General features: G+C 42.3%; 1 protein-coding gene across 3 annotated transcripts in view; it reads left to right on the forward strand.

The window, feature by feature from the left end:
• Positions 1 to 1274: 1274 nt before the first annotated feature.
• PPM1H (protein phosphatase, Mg2+/Mn2+ dependent 1H) overlaps positions 1275 to 15845 on the forward strand; it is a 275326-nt gene continuing 260755 nt past the window's right edge. The window contains exon 1 of one of the 3 annotated variants that reach the window (XM_057556258.1): positions 1275 to 2649. In XM_057556258.1, the coding sequence (XP_057412241.1) occupies positions 2402 to 2649 (248 nt within the window). In that variant the 5' untranslated portion in view covers positions 1275 to 2401. The remainder of the gene's footprint in view (positions 2650 to 15845) is intronic. The other 2 variants (XM_057556257.1, XM_007179815.2) reach the window with 2 other exon arrangements.

A 15845-nucleotide genomic window follows, 5' to 3' on the forward strand; every position in this document is an offset into this window, starting at 1 on the left:
AAGTTAAAGATATGCCAACACTTTCCCATGACAGATAATAACGAGGTTACAGAGAAACAGTAAAATAACTGCTTACAAAACGTTGGTTCACAAATATGGCTAATATTACCAAATTTTATTATGCTAAATATCCTATTTGAGAAAAAATTTGGAAGCCTACAGAAAATATTAACAGTGGTGATCCTCTGGGGAAATGTTTTGGAGTCTTTTACTTTCTTCATTTACAGTTCTGTACTATTGAATTTTATTGACCATGATTGGGTACTACTTTTAAGTTGAAAAATAAATCCTTTTTCTAGTAAATACTAAAGCCTTGCCCTAAGGTGAAATGAAGGGAAGAACATAGTAAATTCATCTCAGTAGAGGTTTATTACTGAAGTATCCATAGGACGTTGTTAAAAGGTAATCGTTCTACAACAAAAGCTTGAGAAGGGGATTCTAAATTTCTCTGAGACTCAGTGGATGCCAGGGCTTGTGGTTGGTTGGTTGTTTAATCACTATATTGAGATTTCCCATTCAGAAGCAGTTTATAATTAGCAAAGCAAAGGTTGAGAAGACTTGTTTAGATTTTGCATCTTTTAGAATCCTGCCCCCCAATTTTAAAATTAGGGAAAGGGGGCCAAGATAAAATTACATTTCTGTTTTGTGAAAAGTAATAAAAGAACTCATTGACAGGAATGGTATTTCACTGAAAGGTTGAATGTTGTTTTTTTTACATAACCATTTGGTGCATAGTAAACCAGAGTACCTATTCATGAAAAAGCCAAAGGGGAAAATGCCTTAAAAAATATTATAGATACTGAATAAGGGGGGATCAATGAAGTTTACCCAGGCCTCCCCTAAAAGCCAGGATTCTAATTCCTTTTCAAAGAATTATCTTCCCATCCAAAACCTGGGCTGCTCCCCGCCGCCCCCACCCCCTCCATAAGGGGGCCTGTATTCCCTCCTGAATTCCAAGTGAGCCATTCAGCGCTTAACTCCACAAGTAACACAGAATCCTGGCAAATTACGTGGTAGGTAAACATAGGAACAGGATACAGAATAAGTAAACATGAACAGGATACAGCTCTCTTGCGAAAAACAATTTTTAAGCCAGTATTTAACAAATGTTACCCCCCCTAATGAAGCACATTTATCGGTTTTTCACAAACATTTGTTTTGTTTTAATACAAGGTCAACGCAAACTTTTATCGTTTGCAGACATTTATTCACTTTTACTTTAGCATTTGAGTTGCTTTGTTCTATTTAAATTCCTTCAGTTTTAAAGTGCCCCTAATTTTATAACAATGTTTCGAATTAAGAAAAGGCTGCATTAAGTGTATCAAGGGTCAGCTTTGAAAAGATACTTTGGTTTTGCTGCTATGTTGAAGGAAAATGCTTGTATAAATCTATTAAGCAGTTAAGCACTAGGTAAAATGGTGCTTGCTTCTGATTTCTTAGAGCTCTTTCGTTTTCTTCGCCATTAAGCTTATTCTGGGTTCGAAACAGGGTCTGCTCCGCAGATAATGATGCGTGTGGTGGTAATGAAAGAAAAAGAAAAGGAATTTTAGAAATGCCTAGGGAAAAACTTTTAATGATTTTTGTGCAACCACTGTGGGTTGTTGCTTTTTGTTTCTTGAAAGCTCCGAAATCTCTCACACCAGGTGTTCCTCTTTCCACTACAGGACTTGGAGCCGTCCCACCGGGATTCCACCTGTCTCCCTTTTCAGCTCCCGAAGTTTCCTTTCTCGAAGGCGTAGGCAGCATTTCTCCTCGAGTGGATTCCTCAACTGGCTTTTCCCGGAGGCCCGGCTCCACGTGACCTCCCCTAACACCTGTACCGCCACCAGCTCACAGCGCCCCCATCCTCTCCGCCAGGTACAGACCCGGCCTGGCTCCTCCTCCCCAGGAGGTCACGGTCCGGGTGCGAGCCTGGCTCGGGCCGGCAGGGGAGGGGCTGAGCTACAGCCCCGCAGCCGCTGGAGCCCTTGCGGCCGGATTATCACATGACTCGACGGCGGCGGTAGCCTTGGCAGCAGCCGCTCCGGCTCCGCGGGCTTGCCGGGTGGGCTCAGTTCCGCTCACGCAGGAGTCGAGCGCAGCGGGCGGGGAAGGGACCTGCTGAAGCTGCGGCCGCCCAGCCGCTCCCGGAGCGCGCGGCATCTCCCCCGGCCCGGCCGGCCCGCTCCATGCCGCTCCATTGCGGAAGTGTAGCGGGGGGAGGGGGCGGCGGCGGCGGCGGCACGGAGCGCGGGAGGCCGGAGCTCGGCCCCCTGCAGCACTAGGCTCTGGGAGCAGCGCGGCGCGCCCACCGGCCCGGCTGCCCGTGCGCCCGCCGTAGCCTGCATGCCCCGCGCTGCGCCTCGCCCGGCCCCAGCCGCCGCCCACTGCTCGCACCGCTGCTGCCGGGCGCCGGAGTAATATGCTCACTCGAGTGAAATCTGCCGTGGCCAATTTCATGGGCGGCATCATGGCTGGCAGCTCAGGCTCCGAGCACGGCGGCGGCGGCGGCTGCGGAGGCTCGGACCTGCCCCTGCGCTTCCCCTACGGGCGACCCGAGTTCCTGGGGCTGTCTCAGGACGAGGTGGAGTGCAGCGCCGACCACATCGCCCGCCCCATCCTCATTCTCAAGGAGACCCGGCGGCTGCCCTGGGCCACTGGCTACGCAGAGTGAGTGCAGCGACACCGGCGGCGCCCCTGCTCTCCTCGCGGCCCTTCCCTGCACGCTTCCAGCCCTCCTCTCTCCTTGTTCCTCGGCCCCAGGGCCCTCCGCTGGCTGCTAGCGTCCAGGCCTCGGCGGGCACTTCTTTACTGACGCTGCCCATTTCTCTTTTCTCCTACTCCCCTTTCCCCCAACCGCGAGGGCGCGGCGTCTCCAGCCCGGGTTTGGGTGGTAGATGGGTGGGTGGCAGCGCTGGACCGTGGGAAAGCTAAGGCTGGACGCGGCTGTGAATCTGGTGGCTGTGACACTTGGAAGAAAGAGCGTGGAACAGCTCTGCTTAAGTTTGAAACACAGCAGGGAAATCTGGTATCCGTGCTCCCATTCCCCCCAAATCTTTGTGCCTCCGCGTGAAGTTTGTGGGGTAGAGCTTGGAGGAACTGTCCCTGCGCCAGGGTTTGCGGGGTGGGGCGGTTGTCGGAGCCCTGGGAGCGGCCGCGGTCCCGTGCTTGGTTGCACAGTTCAGAAGGTCTCAGCTTCTCTGATTTCAGCCTAAGAGCTCATTCGCTTCTCCTTTAGCAGGTGGGAAAACCCTGCGCCTTTAGTAAATGCCAGTACTATTTCCCCCAGTCCTTGGGGAGGGGGAAACTTCTTCCAGGTGTCTATAATGATAGCATTTTGGTAATCAGTTTTGGCGATTAAGCGAGAGTTTGAGTGATCTACTATTTCAAGAACCGATTGAGTTAGGTTGACCACCTGGAGTGGAACTGGGAAAGGAGAGAGGAAGGATTTTAATGACCTTCCCCCAACCCTACGGCTACTCTTCCATTGACCATTGATGACCGTCTTATGAACGATAGGGTAATGTTTCTTCCCCTATTCAGCGTTATGAAAAACTGGGTAACTCGGAAGGTGGAATTTAGCAGACCAGAGTTCCGGGATTAATAATGACCAGGTGGGTGTGCAAAAGTGCACGCAAACCCTTGGTGCCTGGCACACCTGCCCCTTTTCCTTTAACTCCATCCGCTCTATAATCTTGGCCCTCCCTTACCGGTCACAGCCTCGCCCGCTGATTGGTTCATCGGGGAACCAATCAGCTCTCCCGACGCCTGGGCGCTTCGATGCTGACCCTGTTCTGGTGGCCCGGATACCCCCGAGCAGGCCTGGTTCCCGACGCTCCGGGTTCCCCGGCAAGGGTTGGTTTGTGAGACGCTCTTCCTAGAATCTTGAATTCTCTTTTCTTTTGCCTTTCATTATACAACCATTTCTCCACCGGCTGAAATAGAAAATATATATAAATGGGGATAGATGACTGGAGTGTGAAAAAACAGTGAGGAAACAGAAGTGAGAGTGATGGGTGCTAAAACAATAAAATTTAACACATAGTAAAGGGCAAAGCATGGTAGAGAACGGTGAGGTTGGGGAGGTAGAAAATATTATGCGTTTAAGGAGAAAGCTAAAGCAAAAACACCTGTGTGAGGGAAAAGTCCCTGCCAAAACACCAAGTACTGTTTCCTATTGAAAAAAAAAAAAAAGTTTAAACGACCCTTTGGACCTTTGCAAGGCCAAAGGCAACTTGGAGGCATACGTTGTCCTACAATTCTGTAGGTGGGGGACCTCGTGCCTGTCGAAAACCTAAATGTGTAGGGCCCATTGTCACTCCAGTGGGTTCCCCAGGGCAAGGGCACCTATCTGAAGGGCAGAGAGATAAGAAGAAAGATGTTAAAACACAGAATGTGGAAGCTACTTGGACACGTAAAAGGAGTACCTCAGTTAGCAGGAAGGAAAGGAAAGGGGGAAAAAGCAACCCGTTTCAAATGTTTGGATCCTATGACAAGCACACGATGTGCCAAGGGCTGTAAAGAATATAAGGGAATCTGAAATGAGCCGTGTGGGAGGGGTAGTCAGTTTCCTTATCTCTAAGAAGCTTATCTTACCCTAGACTAGGACATGAGGGAGGTTCAGTTGTAGGTTAGAAAGGCCACTGTAAGATGTTTAATTATTAAAGCTAGTTATAAAAGTATACATACTTGTTAATTCAAGCAAAGACCTGTATACAAATGTTGTCTTGTCACTTCCCTCCGTCAGAGGTTGTACTGTACCACTTCCTCAAACTTTGAACTATAGTTTATCTTCCTGCAAAAATACATCCTGAATGATCAAAATGGCTGAAATAGGGAAGGCGAGAGACAGACAAGTAGGAACTGTGGTTATGGGCAGAGGCCACTACCGGTAATACTGCGCAGGATCTACTGGGAGGAGGAATTCTCTTTGTTCTGGAACGTACCTTAGATGGATAGAATTGGTAGGAAGATTGCTCAGAGTGGGGATCAGAGGGGTGCTCAGAGTCACAGCCTGAATCAGAAGCGGTTTGTTTACCTTTCCAGAAAGTGAGCTACTTTCTAAGCCTTCCTGGTGGGGAAGAATTAGCATCACTTGGTGACTGAAGAGTTAGAGGAGAGTTGAACTCTAGTGTTGTTGAACTTTTGGATGGTAGGGGAAAAAAAAGGTGAAATGGTCTATTTTTTGCAACTTACTGTTAATCCCTTTCAGAAGGAGATACTCTGTAGGTTATAGAACTTAGAGAATTAGCTTAAGTGATCCCTGTAAGATTTGGGGATCCAGAAACAGAAGTCCCTCATTTATTCAGTATTTATTGGCATTGTGCGAGGTGGAATTTCCTGGTTCCTCAGAAAGCCTCCTATTGTGGCTGAGAAGTTTAGCCATTTGATTCAGGGCTGTATGCTAGGTTGTAAAGCATTGTAGTTACAGATAACATCCATGGAGCTAAAATCTTTCCAAAAACATTGATTAGCAAGTTTTATTTTTTAGTTTGGTGTTGAATCACTGACTTAGCCTGTTAGACCCCCTCAGAGAGAGCCCATGGGAAACAATAGTCTGACCCAGAGACCTCACATGGTAGCTGCTTCCTTTCTTTTCCACAAGTTTAAATAACCACCCAAGTGCTTCAAGGACCCGGAAGTCAGTTCAGTTTTTAATGGGTTAGAAGTGCATTTTGACTTTTCTTCTTCTTGACCTTTTACCCAACCTCTTTCCTGCTGTTGGTCAGTTGGATGTAGTGGATGTGGAGTTTGTGCCTGAAACTACGGCAGTAGATAACGCCAGAGAATGTGCAGTGTTCTGTATATGAAAGCATCATATTCAAGTTTTATCAGTGATGATTTCTTTGCTTGTACAGAAAGAATAAATCATAATTATAGTATTATCTTATTTAGATTATAGCTGTAACTATGCATTTTTTTTCCTATTACCTGTCTTATAAAAGTGCCCCAGACATGGGTATTTAAACAAAGCTACTTTGAGAGTTTCTGTTAAATGTGCATTATATAAGTTCTTTATGTCTCACGAAGTTCAAGATTGTGAAAATTTTGTTGAAATTTAACCTTATTTAAATCCAGCAAACGGCCCACAAGTATTTGGATTTATTTTGGAATCTGTAGGCTCTTCCATCTCCCCAGTCATTGGCACTAATTAGCAATTACGAATAAATCGCATTAGTTGGCTGTGTATTGTTGATAGCAGAGAAACCCTATTTCTCCCTGGCCGCAAAGCTCAGAAATCCCCTGCCCTTTGTTTTTCCCTTCTGGCCTCCTCTAGCACACCCACCCCTCTTACACCTGGTAGCAGAGCTCCTCCCTGGGAACTCCCTCTTTGACTTTTGCAACTGAAGAACCTTGAGGTTCTCCACTTCTTGTTGGATAAGAAGGAAAAGAAATGAATGGGGTGTGGTGTTGGGGGGCTTTCCCTTAACAGAGCTCTCCATAGCACTTTCCTGCAGATCCGTGCAGAGTAGCCTAAAATATTTCATCTACCTTTCTACTAACCTGCAGAAGGTATTAATTTCCTATTTTAAAGCAGGTGGCTAAGCTCTCCTCCATTTTTCAGATTATAATGAAGTCATCCCCTCTGGGGTGGAGCTCCTGGGCTGTCCCTTTTCTTAGGAACATGGATCAGCTTCCTTCAAAGACTAGTGATGCTTCAGGCAGAGGATTTAATTATCGTGAGGGGTTGTGTTTATCCTATGTTGCAGCCCCAGTTACATAGACATCGTCTCTGATTTTGCCCCACCACACGGTGCTTCCTTATTATATCAATAGTTACATCCATACCGACGGATAACTTAAAACTGACTGCATAATAGAACTGTTTTCTAAAAATGTATAATATTATTGAAGATAATTTAGAAATTTGAGATATAATTGACATATAACATACTAGTTTCAAGTGTACAACATAATGATTCAATATATGCATGTATTGTGAAATAATCACCACAATAAGTCTAGTTAACACCCATCACCACACACAGATACAGTTTTTTTTTCTTGTGATGAGAACTTTTAGCAACTTTCAAATATACAATACAGTATTATTAACTATAGTCACCATGCTGTACATTACATCCCCAGGACTTACTTATTTGATAACTGGAAGTTTGTACAATTCTGTGTCTGTGAGTTCGGTTGTTTTCTTCTTTTCTTTTCTTTTTTTTAGGTAAGAAGCGGATTTATTTAGAGAGAAACACACTCCACAGACAGAGTGTGGGCCATCTCAGAAGGCGAGAGTGGCCAGTTTTTTTCTTCTTTAAGATTCCAGATATAAGTGAGATCATATGATATTTGTCTTTCTCTGAGTTATTTCACTTAGCATAATGCCCTTAAGGTCCATTCATGTTGTTGTAAATGGCAGGATTTCCTTCTTTTTTATGGCTGAATAATATTCCAATATATATATGGAATATACATATATATCTCTCTCTCTCATATTTTTTTAATTCATCCATTGATGGACACTTAGGTTTCCATGTCTTGGCTGCTGTAAATAATGTTGCAATGAACTTGGTAATGCAGATATCTTTTTGAGTTAGTATTTTTGTTTCCTTCAGATAAATACCTAGAAGTGGAATTGCTAGATCATATGATAGTTCTATTTTTAATTTTTTGAGAGATCTCCGTACTGTTTTCCATATTGGCTACACTAATTTACCTTCCCATCAATAATGCACAAAGGTTCCTTTTTTTCCACATCTTTATTGACACTTGTTATTTCTCATCTTTTTGATAATAGCCATTCTAAGAGGTGTGAGGTGGTATTTTATTGTGGTTTTGATTTGCACTTCCCTCATGATTAGTGAGGGAAGTACCTATTGGCCATCTATATGTCTTTGGCAAAATGTCTATTTGTATCCTCCACTCATTTTAAAAATTAGATTTTTTTTTTCTGTTTACTTATATGAGTTCTTTATATATTTTGACTATAAACCGCTTATCAGATATGTGATTTGCAAATATTTTCTCCCATTCGGTAGATTGCCTTTTCATTTTGTTGATGGTTTCCTTTGCTGTGCAGAAGCTTTTGAGTGTGATGTAGTTCCACTTGTTTATTTTTACTCTTGTTGCCTTTGCTTTTGGTATCAAATCCAAAAACTCATCACCAAGATCGATGTCAAGGAGCCTGCTGCCTATGTTTTCTAGGAGTTTTATGGGTTCAGGTTTTACGTTCAAGTCTTTAATCCATTTTGAGTTAATTTCATGTATGATGTAAGGTAGTAATTTAGTTTTTCTTTTGCATGTGCTGTCCATTTTCCCCAACACCACTTATTGAAGAGACTGACCTTTCCCCATTGTTTGTTCTTGGCTGCTTTGTCGTAAATTCATTTACCATATAGGCATGAGTTTATTTCTGGACTCTCTGTTCTGCTCCATTGATCTATGTGTCTGTTTTCATGCCAATACCATACTGTTTGGATTTACTATCACTTTATAATATAGTTTTAAATCAGGAAGTGTGATGCCTCCAGTTTTGTTCTTGTTAAAGATTGCTTTGGCTATTTGGGGTCTCTTGTGGTTCCATACAAATTTTGGGATTGTTTGTTCTATTTCTGTGAACGATGCCATTGTAATTTTGATAGGAATTGCATTGAAACTGTAGATTGCTTTGAGCAGTATGGACATTTTAACAATACTCTTTCAACTCATGATCATAGAATATCTTTTCATTTATTTGTGTCTTCAACTTAATTTTATCAGTGTCTTATAGTTTTCAGTGTGCAGGTCTTTTACCTCCTTGGTTAAATTTATTCCTATTCTTTTTTTTTTTTTCTAAATTTTATTTATTTATTTTATTTATGGCTGTGTTGGGTCTTCGTTTCTGTGCAAGGGCTTTCTCCAGTTGTGGCAAGCGGGGGCCACTCTTCATCGCGGTGCGCGGGCCTCTCACTATCGCGGCCTCTGTCGTTGCGGAGCACAGCTCCAGACGCGCAGGCTCAGTAGTTGTGGCTCACGGGCCCAGTTGCTCCGCGGCATGTGGGATCTTCCCAGACCAGGGCTTGAACCCGTGTCCCCTGCATTGGCAGGCGGATTCTCAACCACTGCGCCACCAGGGAAGCCCCTATTTTATTCTTTTTGATGCATGTAAATGGACTTGTTTTCTTAATTAAAAAATTTTAAAAATAAGTTAATTTAAAAATTCAGTGTCTTTATAATTTTCTCTGGTTTGCCTAATTTGAACAGAGGATTGATATTTTTCCCCCTTGAATTCATGCCATTCTCCCTCAGGAAACAAACAACATTCATCTGCTTCCATTACTTCTCTCATCCAAGCAATGAAATCATTTCATTCGTATGCTGGGTCCATAATATAAGACACAATCATCCTCAAGAAAATCTTATGGCATAGTCTTTCCCCCTTTCGTGTCATTCTTTGAAATTAAATTGAAGTGAAATCATGGACTGTTAAAATGACAAGAGACCAACACTGCGGGTGGGGGAAGTTGTTTGTTTTGTTTTTAATGTCTTAATGCTTCTGGGCAATTTCAAATCTCAGTATTTGGAACCTTTAAGTCACACTAGGGAAGCAAATTGTTCTTTTCAGCAAGCATTATGATTAGCTGCGAAGCTCTCTGTACCTGAAGGTCGCAAGACCTTTATACATACCTGTATAAAGGTATGAATAAAGAAAAAATTATCCTGACACTTGTTAAAAAGGTAAGAAAGACTTTATTCAAGACTATTGCAGTAGGGGCATTGTATTAGGGGAGAGAGATCAGACTCAACTCCAACTACAGCAAAGACAGATGGAAATTTATAACCCAAGAACAGAGTGATGAGGTCAGTGGATGGAAAATTACTAAGAGGAAACGTCAAGGGTAGGGGGATTCTTGCTGAAGGTAGGTCAAGGAGTTATACATCAAAGGTAGGAGATGAGGAAATTGATCAGATATCAAGGGTGATCAGATTTGACTGCTAAGTAGGGACATAAAAAAACCAAATTTCTTATTTACTACCATCAATGGTTCATGAAATAAAGGATATTTTAAATCAGAAATGTAGAGGCATATAATCTCAGCAAAAAGAACAGTTTTTAGTTTTTTGAAAATGCTATGCTCGTATTTTTCTAATTTTTCACAGACTCAAAACCATGTATTTTACCTGTCCTGGAGGATTCCCAAGACCCTTTACAGTTTTAAACTTTGTGAGTTACTGGGGTTAGGCTGAGAACCAGTGTTCTTTCCTTCCAGGCTGAGGTTATTCCCAGTGGGGCCTGCTGTCTCCTTTATTGTGATTACAATTTTGAATTCCCCCAGTACTTTATTATGAAAATTTTCAAATATCCAGAAAAGTTGAAACCATTATATACTTAGCACCCGTATGTGCCCACCGTCTAGATTCTGCAATGCACATTTTGCTATATTTGCTTAATCATTTGCCTATCCATCAATCCATTCTTGTTATTTTTAAGTGTGTATTTCCTTTGGTCCAGTGGCATTGATTTATGCTATTAACGTTATTTTCCACAGTAAATTAAAAGTTAGGTTTGGGTAGCTTTGACTTTCTCAGTCGAGAAAACCACCAAACCATTAGGTCCTTATCCATGTTGGAGGGGGGCAGGAGGGGACCCAGATGTAACTCTTACAACTTGGTGCCCTGCAAATGCTCACTCAGTCCGTACGCTTTCCATAACTTAGTACTCACATAACTGAGAGCTTTACATGGGGTCAAACTGAAAAGTAGAAATAGTTGACACATCTCTTTGCTGTGCTCTTGTTCAATTACATCAGTGGGAAATTGGTTTAAAACTTGAGTCACTCCTCTTTTCAGCCGGTAGCCAGTCAGGTGAATATTATCTGAGGAGTAGTCTGTTTAAAAAAGACTTCAGAATGTGTTGCCTGAAAAGTGCTTAGTGAATAATAAACACACCATTGCGCTGTGTTTACCTTACTTCTGAAGCAGATGTAATCCACTGGAAATTTAGGGAAATTAAAGTACTTGCTTAATTGCTCTTTTTCCAGTGAGGAATGTGAATCCATTGTGCTTTCTTTGTTATACTATTTCTGAGTTAGTTTTCTTTAAATGACTGTAAAATTTAAATGCTTACCTGTATTTTCTTCCTATGCTTATTTATGAGAAAAAATAATGATACCACCGAGTTACATCTGTAGAGCTCTGTACAGTCCCTGCCATGTATACCTACATATAAGCATCTGTTATCCATGTTTATAAAAAGAAAATGAGGCCCAGAGAGAACTTAAGTTACTTGAGAATCTCATACTGTCCCGTGATCCTAGTGACCATGGCTGAATCATTGAACCTGACCATTTGTTGTGTGAAATTTTTCGTTAATAAAAAGGCATCATATCCTCATAAACAAAATGCCACAGAAGAGAGTGTGTAATGTATTTAATTACTCAAAGGAAACTAATAAAGCCTAATCTCTAGGTGTCTTTAAATTCCGTAAGGGCAAATTAGCACATCAAGTTTTGTATGAAAGGATGCTTTTCAAAGCTTTTAAAAATAGTTCTACTGAGTATAATAGACTTTTAAAAAATTAACTTTCTTAATATATGTGCATTTCCTATGTTTAGCAGTCCAGATATTTTCAAAATTAGCATCTTTTCCTAACTTCAAATTGCTTGCCCCCCCCCCCCTTTTTAATGTTTTTGGAAACCCTGTAAATCTTAAAACCAATCTGTACATTTTAGGTAGTGATGTTTTTCTAAAGTTAATAAATAGATCATGTGTTTTACTATTAACAGCTACTTAGACATGAGGAAATAGAATGAGGAATTCTGGATAATGGGGCCCAAGTCCTGAGTCAGGTTTTATGAGACAGTACTTTTTTTTTTTTTTAAATAAATTTATTTATTTATTTATATTTATTTTTGGCTGTGTTGGGTCTTTGTTTCTGTGCGGGGGCTTTCTCCAGTTGCGGCAAGCGGGGGCCACTCTTCATCGCGGTGCGCGGGCCTCTCACCGTCGCGGCCTCTCTTGTTGCGGAGCACAGGCTCCAGACGCGCAGGCTCAGTAGTTGTGGCTCACGGGCCCAGTTGCTCCGCGGCATGTGGGATCTTCCCAGACCAGAGCTCGAACCCGTGTCCCCTGCATTGGCAGGCAGATTCTTAACCACTGCGCCACCAGGGAAGCCCGAGACAGTACTTTTAAAAATTACTTTGGGAGTTCTGTTACCTAAGTTCTTACTTCTTACTTAAGCACAATCAAGTCTGAATGGGAATGTTTCAACTTCGAGGGCCAGCAAGGCCAGTGGTGCTCAGAGTGGCCTTCGTTTGCTGGTCCTCGGCCTCATGGGCTCCTGCAGGGCTGTCTTGGGGAGTGCGTGCCTCGGCGTCTTGGACTAGTCGGGTCTAGTAGAGCCTTGCTGGCTGGCTGGGCTGTGTAATGAATCATTGCAGGGCTGTGGGGCTGGCAGAGAGATCAATTATTTGCCAAGCTGAGGGGACTGAAGTGATTCGTGCACTCTACTGTCCTTTCAGGGAGTTGACAGACAGACATTTAAGCTATTGAAGAAGAGTGCCTTTCTACCAGATAACCTTTTTCATATAAGCATAGGAGGGGAAAAAAAATCTCAAGTGATAAATTGATTTTTTAAATAAAAGTGCAGTGAATGATTGAATTGCTATATTTAAGTGGTTGGCCACTGTGTACTAATAGTCATTCTTTACCTTTTTGAAAAGGTGAACGTTGACAAGTTACGTTTAGAACACACAACTGGCAAAAATAAGAGATAGAAAATAAATGCTTAGTAGGAAGCAGATTTTAAGGGACGCTGAATAGGAATAGCTCGTAAGAGGATGTCAGGGGACGGAGGGAACCAAACTGGTATTACTTTAGAAAGAACTATTAAGTGGGTTTTTTGTTGTTGTTTGTTTTGGTTTTGTTTTTGTTTTAATACAGAAGAGGAAATAGCCACAGTATTTTGTTGCAAATAAATAGCCTATGAGGATATTATAGCCTAAAATATATGTTTGGGAAAAACCAAGCGATTATTTTAGCCTTTACCCCGTTAAGTAGGGTTTAGAATAGAGCCAAAGAGCCAGATTAGATGGCCTCCTGGCACCCTGCCCTGTGGTTATTAATAATGGGGCCATGCTGCCTGGTCGTTAGAACCAGGTGTCCAGAGCTGGGCTGGTGATTCAGTGCAGCAGCAAATGGGAAGAAAAGAAGAATTGGCAACTCAGACTACAGCAGCTGGTGTTTATTTTTTTAAATATCCAGGTGCTCAGATGGGAATTGCAGGGGCCTGTCGTTGAAGCCCTGCCTCTCCTCCTCTCTCTGTGTCCCTGGTCATCAGGTCGGTGCTGACAGCGGCCACTTGGCCACGCTGGCCCTTTCCCAGCTCGCATACCACCTGAAGCCCTGCCTACTGCCTTGCCATCCTCGGGGCACCACGAGGTGTCATTGGTCTTGGGTGTCATGGGTCTTGGGTGTCATGGGTCTTGGGTGTCATGGGTCTTGGGTGGTGCGGTGGATTCCCTCCGGTCCTGCTTCCCAACCTTGACACTATTATGGACCCATTTATTTATTTATTTTCTTGGATGGATCCCTCATGAACGATTTTGTCCAGCAAGCTGTATAAATTAAGTATTGCTGCCCCTTAACATTTTTTTAACCAGACGCAGTATTTTCTAACCAGTAGGAGGGGTGGGTGTGGTAATAACATTTAAGCCAAATGCAAAGGATTAACCTTTGTTTCAGTTACCGTATGAGTCCTTACTGCGCACAACCTATTTTTCATCAGCTTTTTCCCCTTCAATATTTAAAACAGCTTAGGTCTGTTATTGCTGCCTTCCCTGATTCGTAAGGAGCATGGACCACAAGTTAGAACTCTGCTGACAGGCTTGGCTTTTGTACCATCCCTGGGTTTTCGCTCAGACTCATGTCAAGATTATTTTGTTTGGGATTCGAATGTGTAACACCTTCCCAGAGCACATTTCTTCAAAGTCCCCGAAGTCCTTTTCCTTGTTGAAAAATGTTGTTTTAATAGTTTTATTTTCTTGGCTCCGGAAGTGTTGCAAGTTGCCTGAGAAGCCTGATGCTTATCAGCTGTAGATTTAATTAAACTCATGAGAGAGTTTTGTTTTGTTTTGTTTTTTCTAGCAGAGTTTTAACCCTTGGGCAAAAGTTTATCTTGTAACAATTTTTTTTAAAATTAACTAATTTTTATTTATTTTTGGCTGCGTTGGGTCTTCGTGGCTGTGTGTGGGCTTTCTCTAGTTGCGGTGCACGGGCTTCTCATGGCGGTGGTTTTTCCTGTTGCAGAGCACGGGCTCCAGGGCGCTCGGGCTTCAGTAGTTGTGGCACACGGGCTCCACGGGCTCAGTAGTTGTGGCTCGCAGGCTCTAGAGCACAGGCTCAGTAGTTGTGGTGCACGGGCTTAGTTGCTCCACAGCATGTGGGATCTTCCTGGACCAGGGCTCGAACCCATGTCTCCTGCACCGGAAGGCAGACTCCCAACCACTGTGCCACCAGGGAAGCCGTCTTGTAACAATTTCTATCATCCACTGACTATGGGTGAGAAGAACTTAAAAACATCTTTAGATGTCTTCTAACCTGCCAAGGTAGAGGAAGGCATTGATCAGTCAGGAATATAGAATTAGTGTTTTTAAAATGATATACTTTTTTTCCTCTTCACAGAATTGATATGTGTGCACTGTGGGCACTTTAAAATTCTTATAAGTACTATAAAGAACATAAAAATTATCCATAAATTCTATCATTCATAATCAGCTTCAACTGATAATTTGTATCTCTAAGTACATTTGTATTTGTTTACAACATGGGATAATTCTACATACTGATTAGTTTTTTCACCTGAAATGGAGTGACTATCTCTCCATGTAAATACATATTTTACTGTCATTTTTAATAGCTCTATTGTATTCCATTGATGATTTTAACATACATTTTTTTTGGTGGTAACCAATTTTTTACTATTAAAAACAGTCCTGGGATGGACTTCCCTGGCAGTCCAGTGGTTGAGAGTCCCCCTTCCACTGCAGGGGGCTTGGGTTCGATCCCTGGTCGGGGAACTAAGATCCCACATGCCGTGTGGTGTGGCCAAAAACAAAAAACAAAAAACAAAAACCAGTCCTGGGATGACTATCCTTGAAGCCGAATCTTCATTAAACCATAATTTGAAAAGTGACATTTTTTCTGGGAAAAATGTTCACATTGGACTTCTCCAGTATTTCTAGTGACATTATTCAATAGTTTGAAAAGATCAACGTTCAGGGTGAACATTATTTTGAGAAATGGCAGTTATGTACTTTATTTTAAAGTACTTTACCAAAGTAATGTTTTTGGTGGGCCAGGCTTCTTTTTTATATTTAGGATTAAATAATTTGGTTTAGAAAAATGACCCTTAAGGACTAGTTTAAGACCCTATTCTGAAGAATTCCCCAATGATTCTGTCATGTCTTCTGAGCTAAAGGCACTCATTGGCTGTCATGCATTTGAGAGATAATTGGTGACATCTTTTGTTTTTATTTAATTGTTTGAACTTTTAATGAATAATCTTGAGGCTGTGGGCATTGTTGTATACATTTTAATTCCTCTAATACTTAATATAGAGCTATATACACTAATGCTCAAATATATATACCGGAAATAGTGGGGGGACATAATGAATATAGTTCTTTTAATTTCAAATGAAGCAAAGGTCACCTTTGTTCTATAGGCTGATTTCAAATTATGAGCTCAACACCTGGGAATATAACAGTTACCACAACATTTACAAATTTCAGACAAATGTCTGAATGTTACTAAGTGTCTCTTAGAGGCATTGCATGGTGTTCTCTGCATCTGGACTGCCCTGTGGGGAAATGGGAAAAATGCATTAGCTTTCTGACTCTTAGCTGGAGGTAAGCAGTGAGAACAGAAAAAGTAGATTT

Source organism: Balaenoptera acutorostrata, chromosome 11, assembly GCF_949987535.1.
Source record: "Balaenoptera acutorostrata chromosome 11, mBalAcu1.1, whole genome shotgun sequence".
NCBI lineage: Eukaryota > Metazoa > Chordata > Mammalia > Artiodactyla > Balaenopteridae > Balaenoptera > Balaenoptera acutorostrata.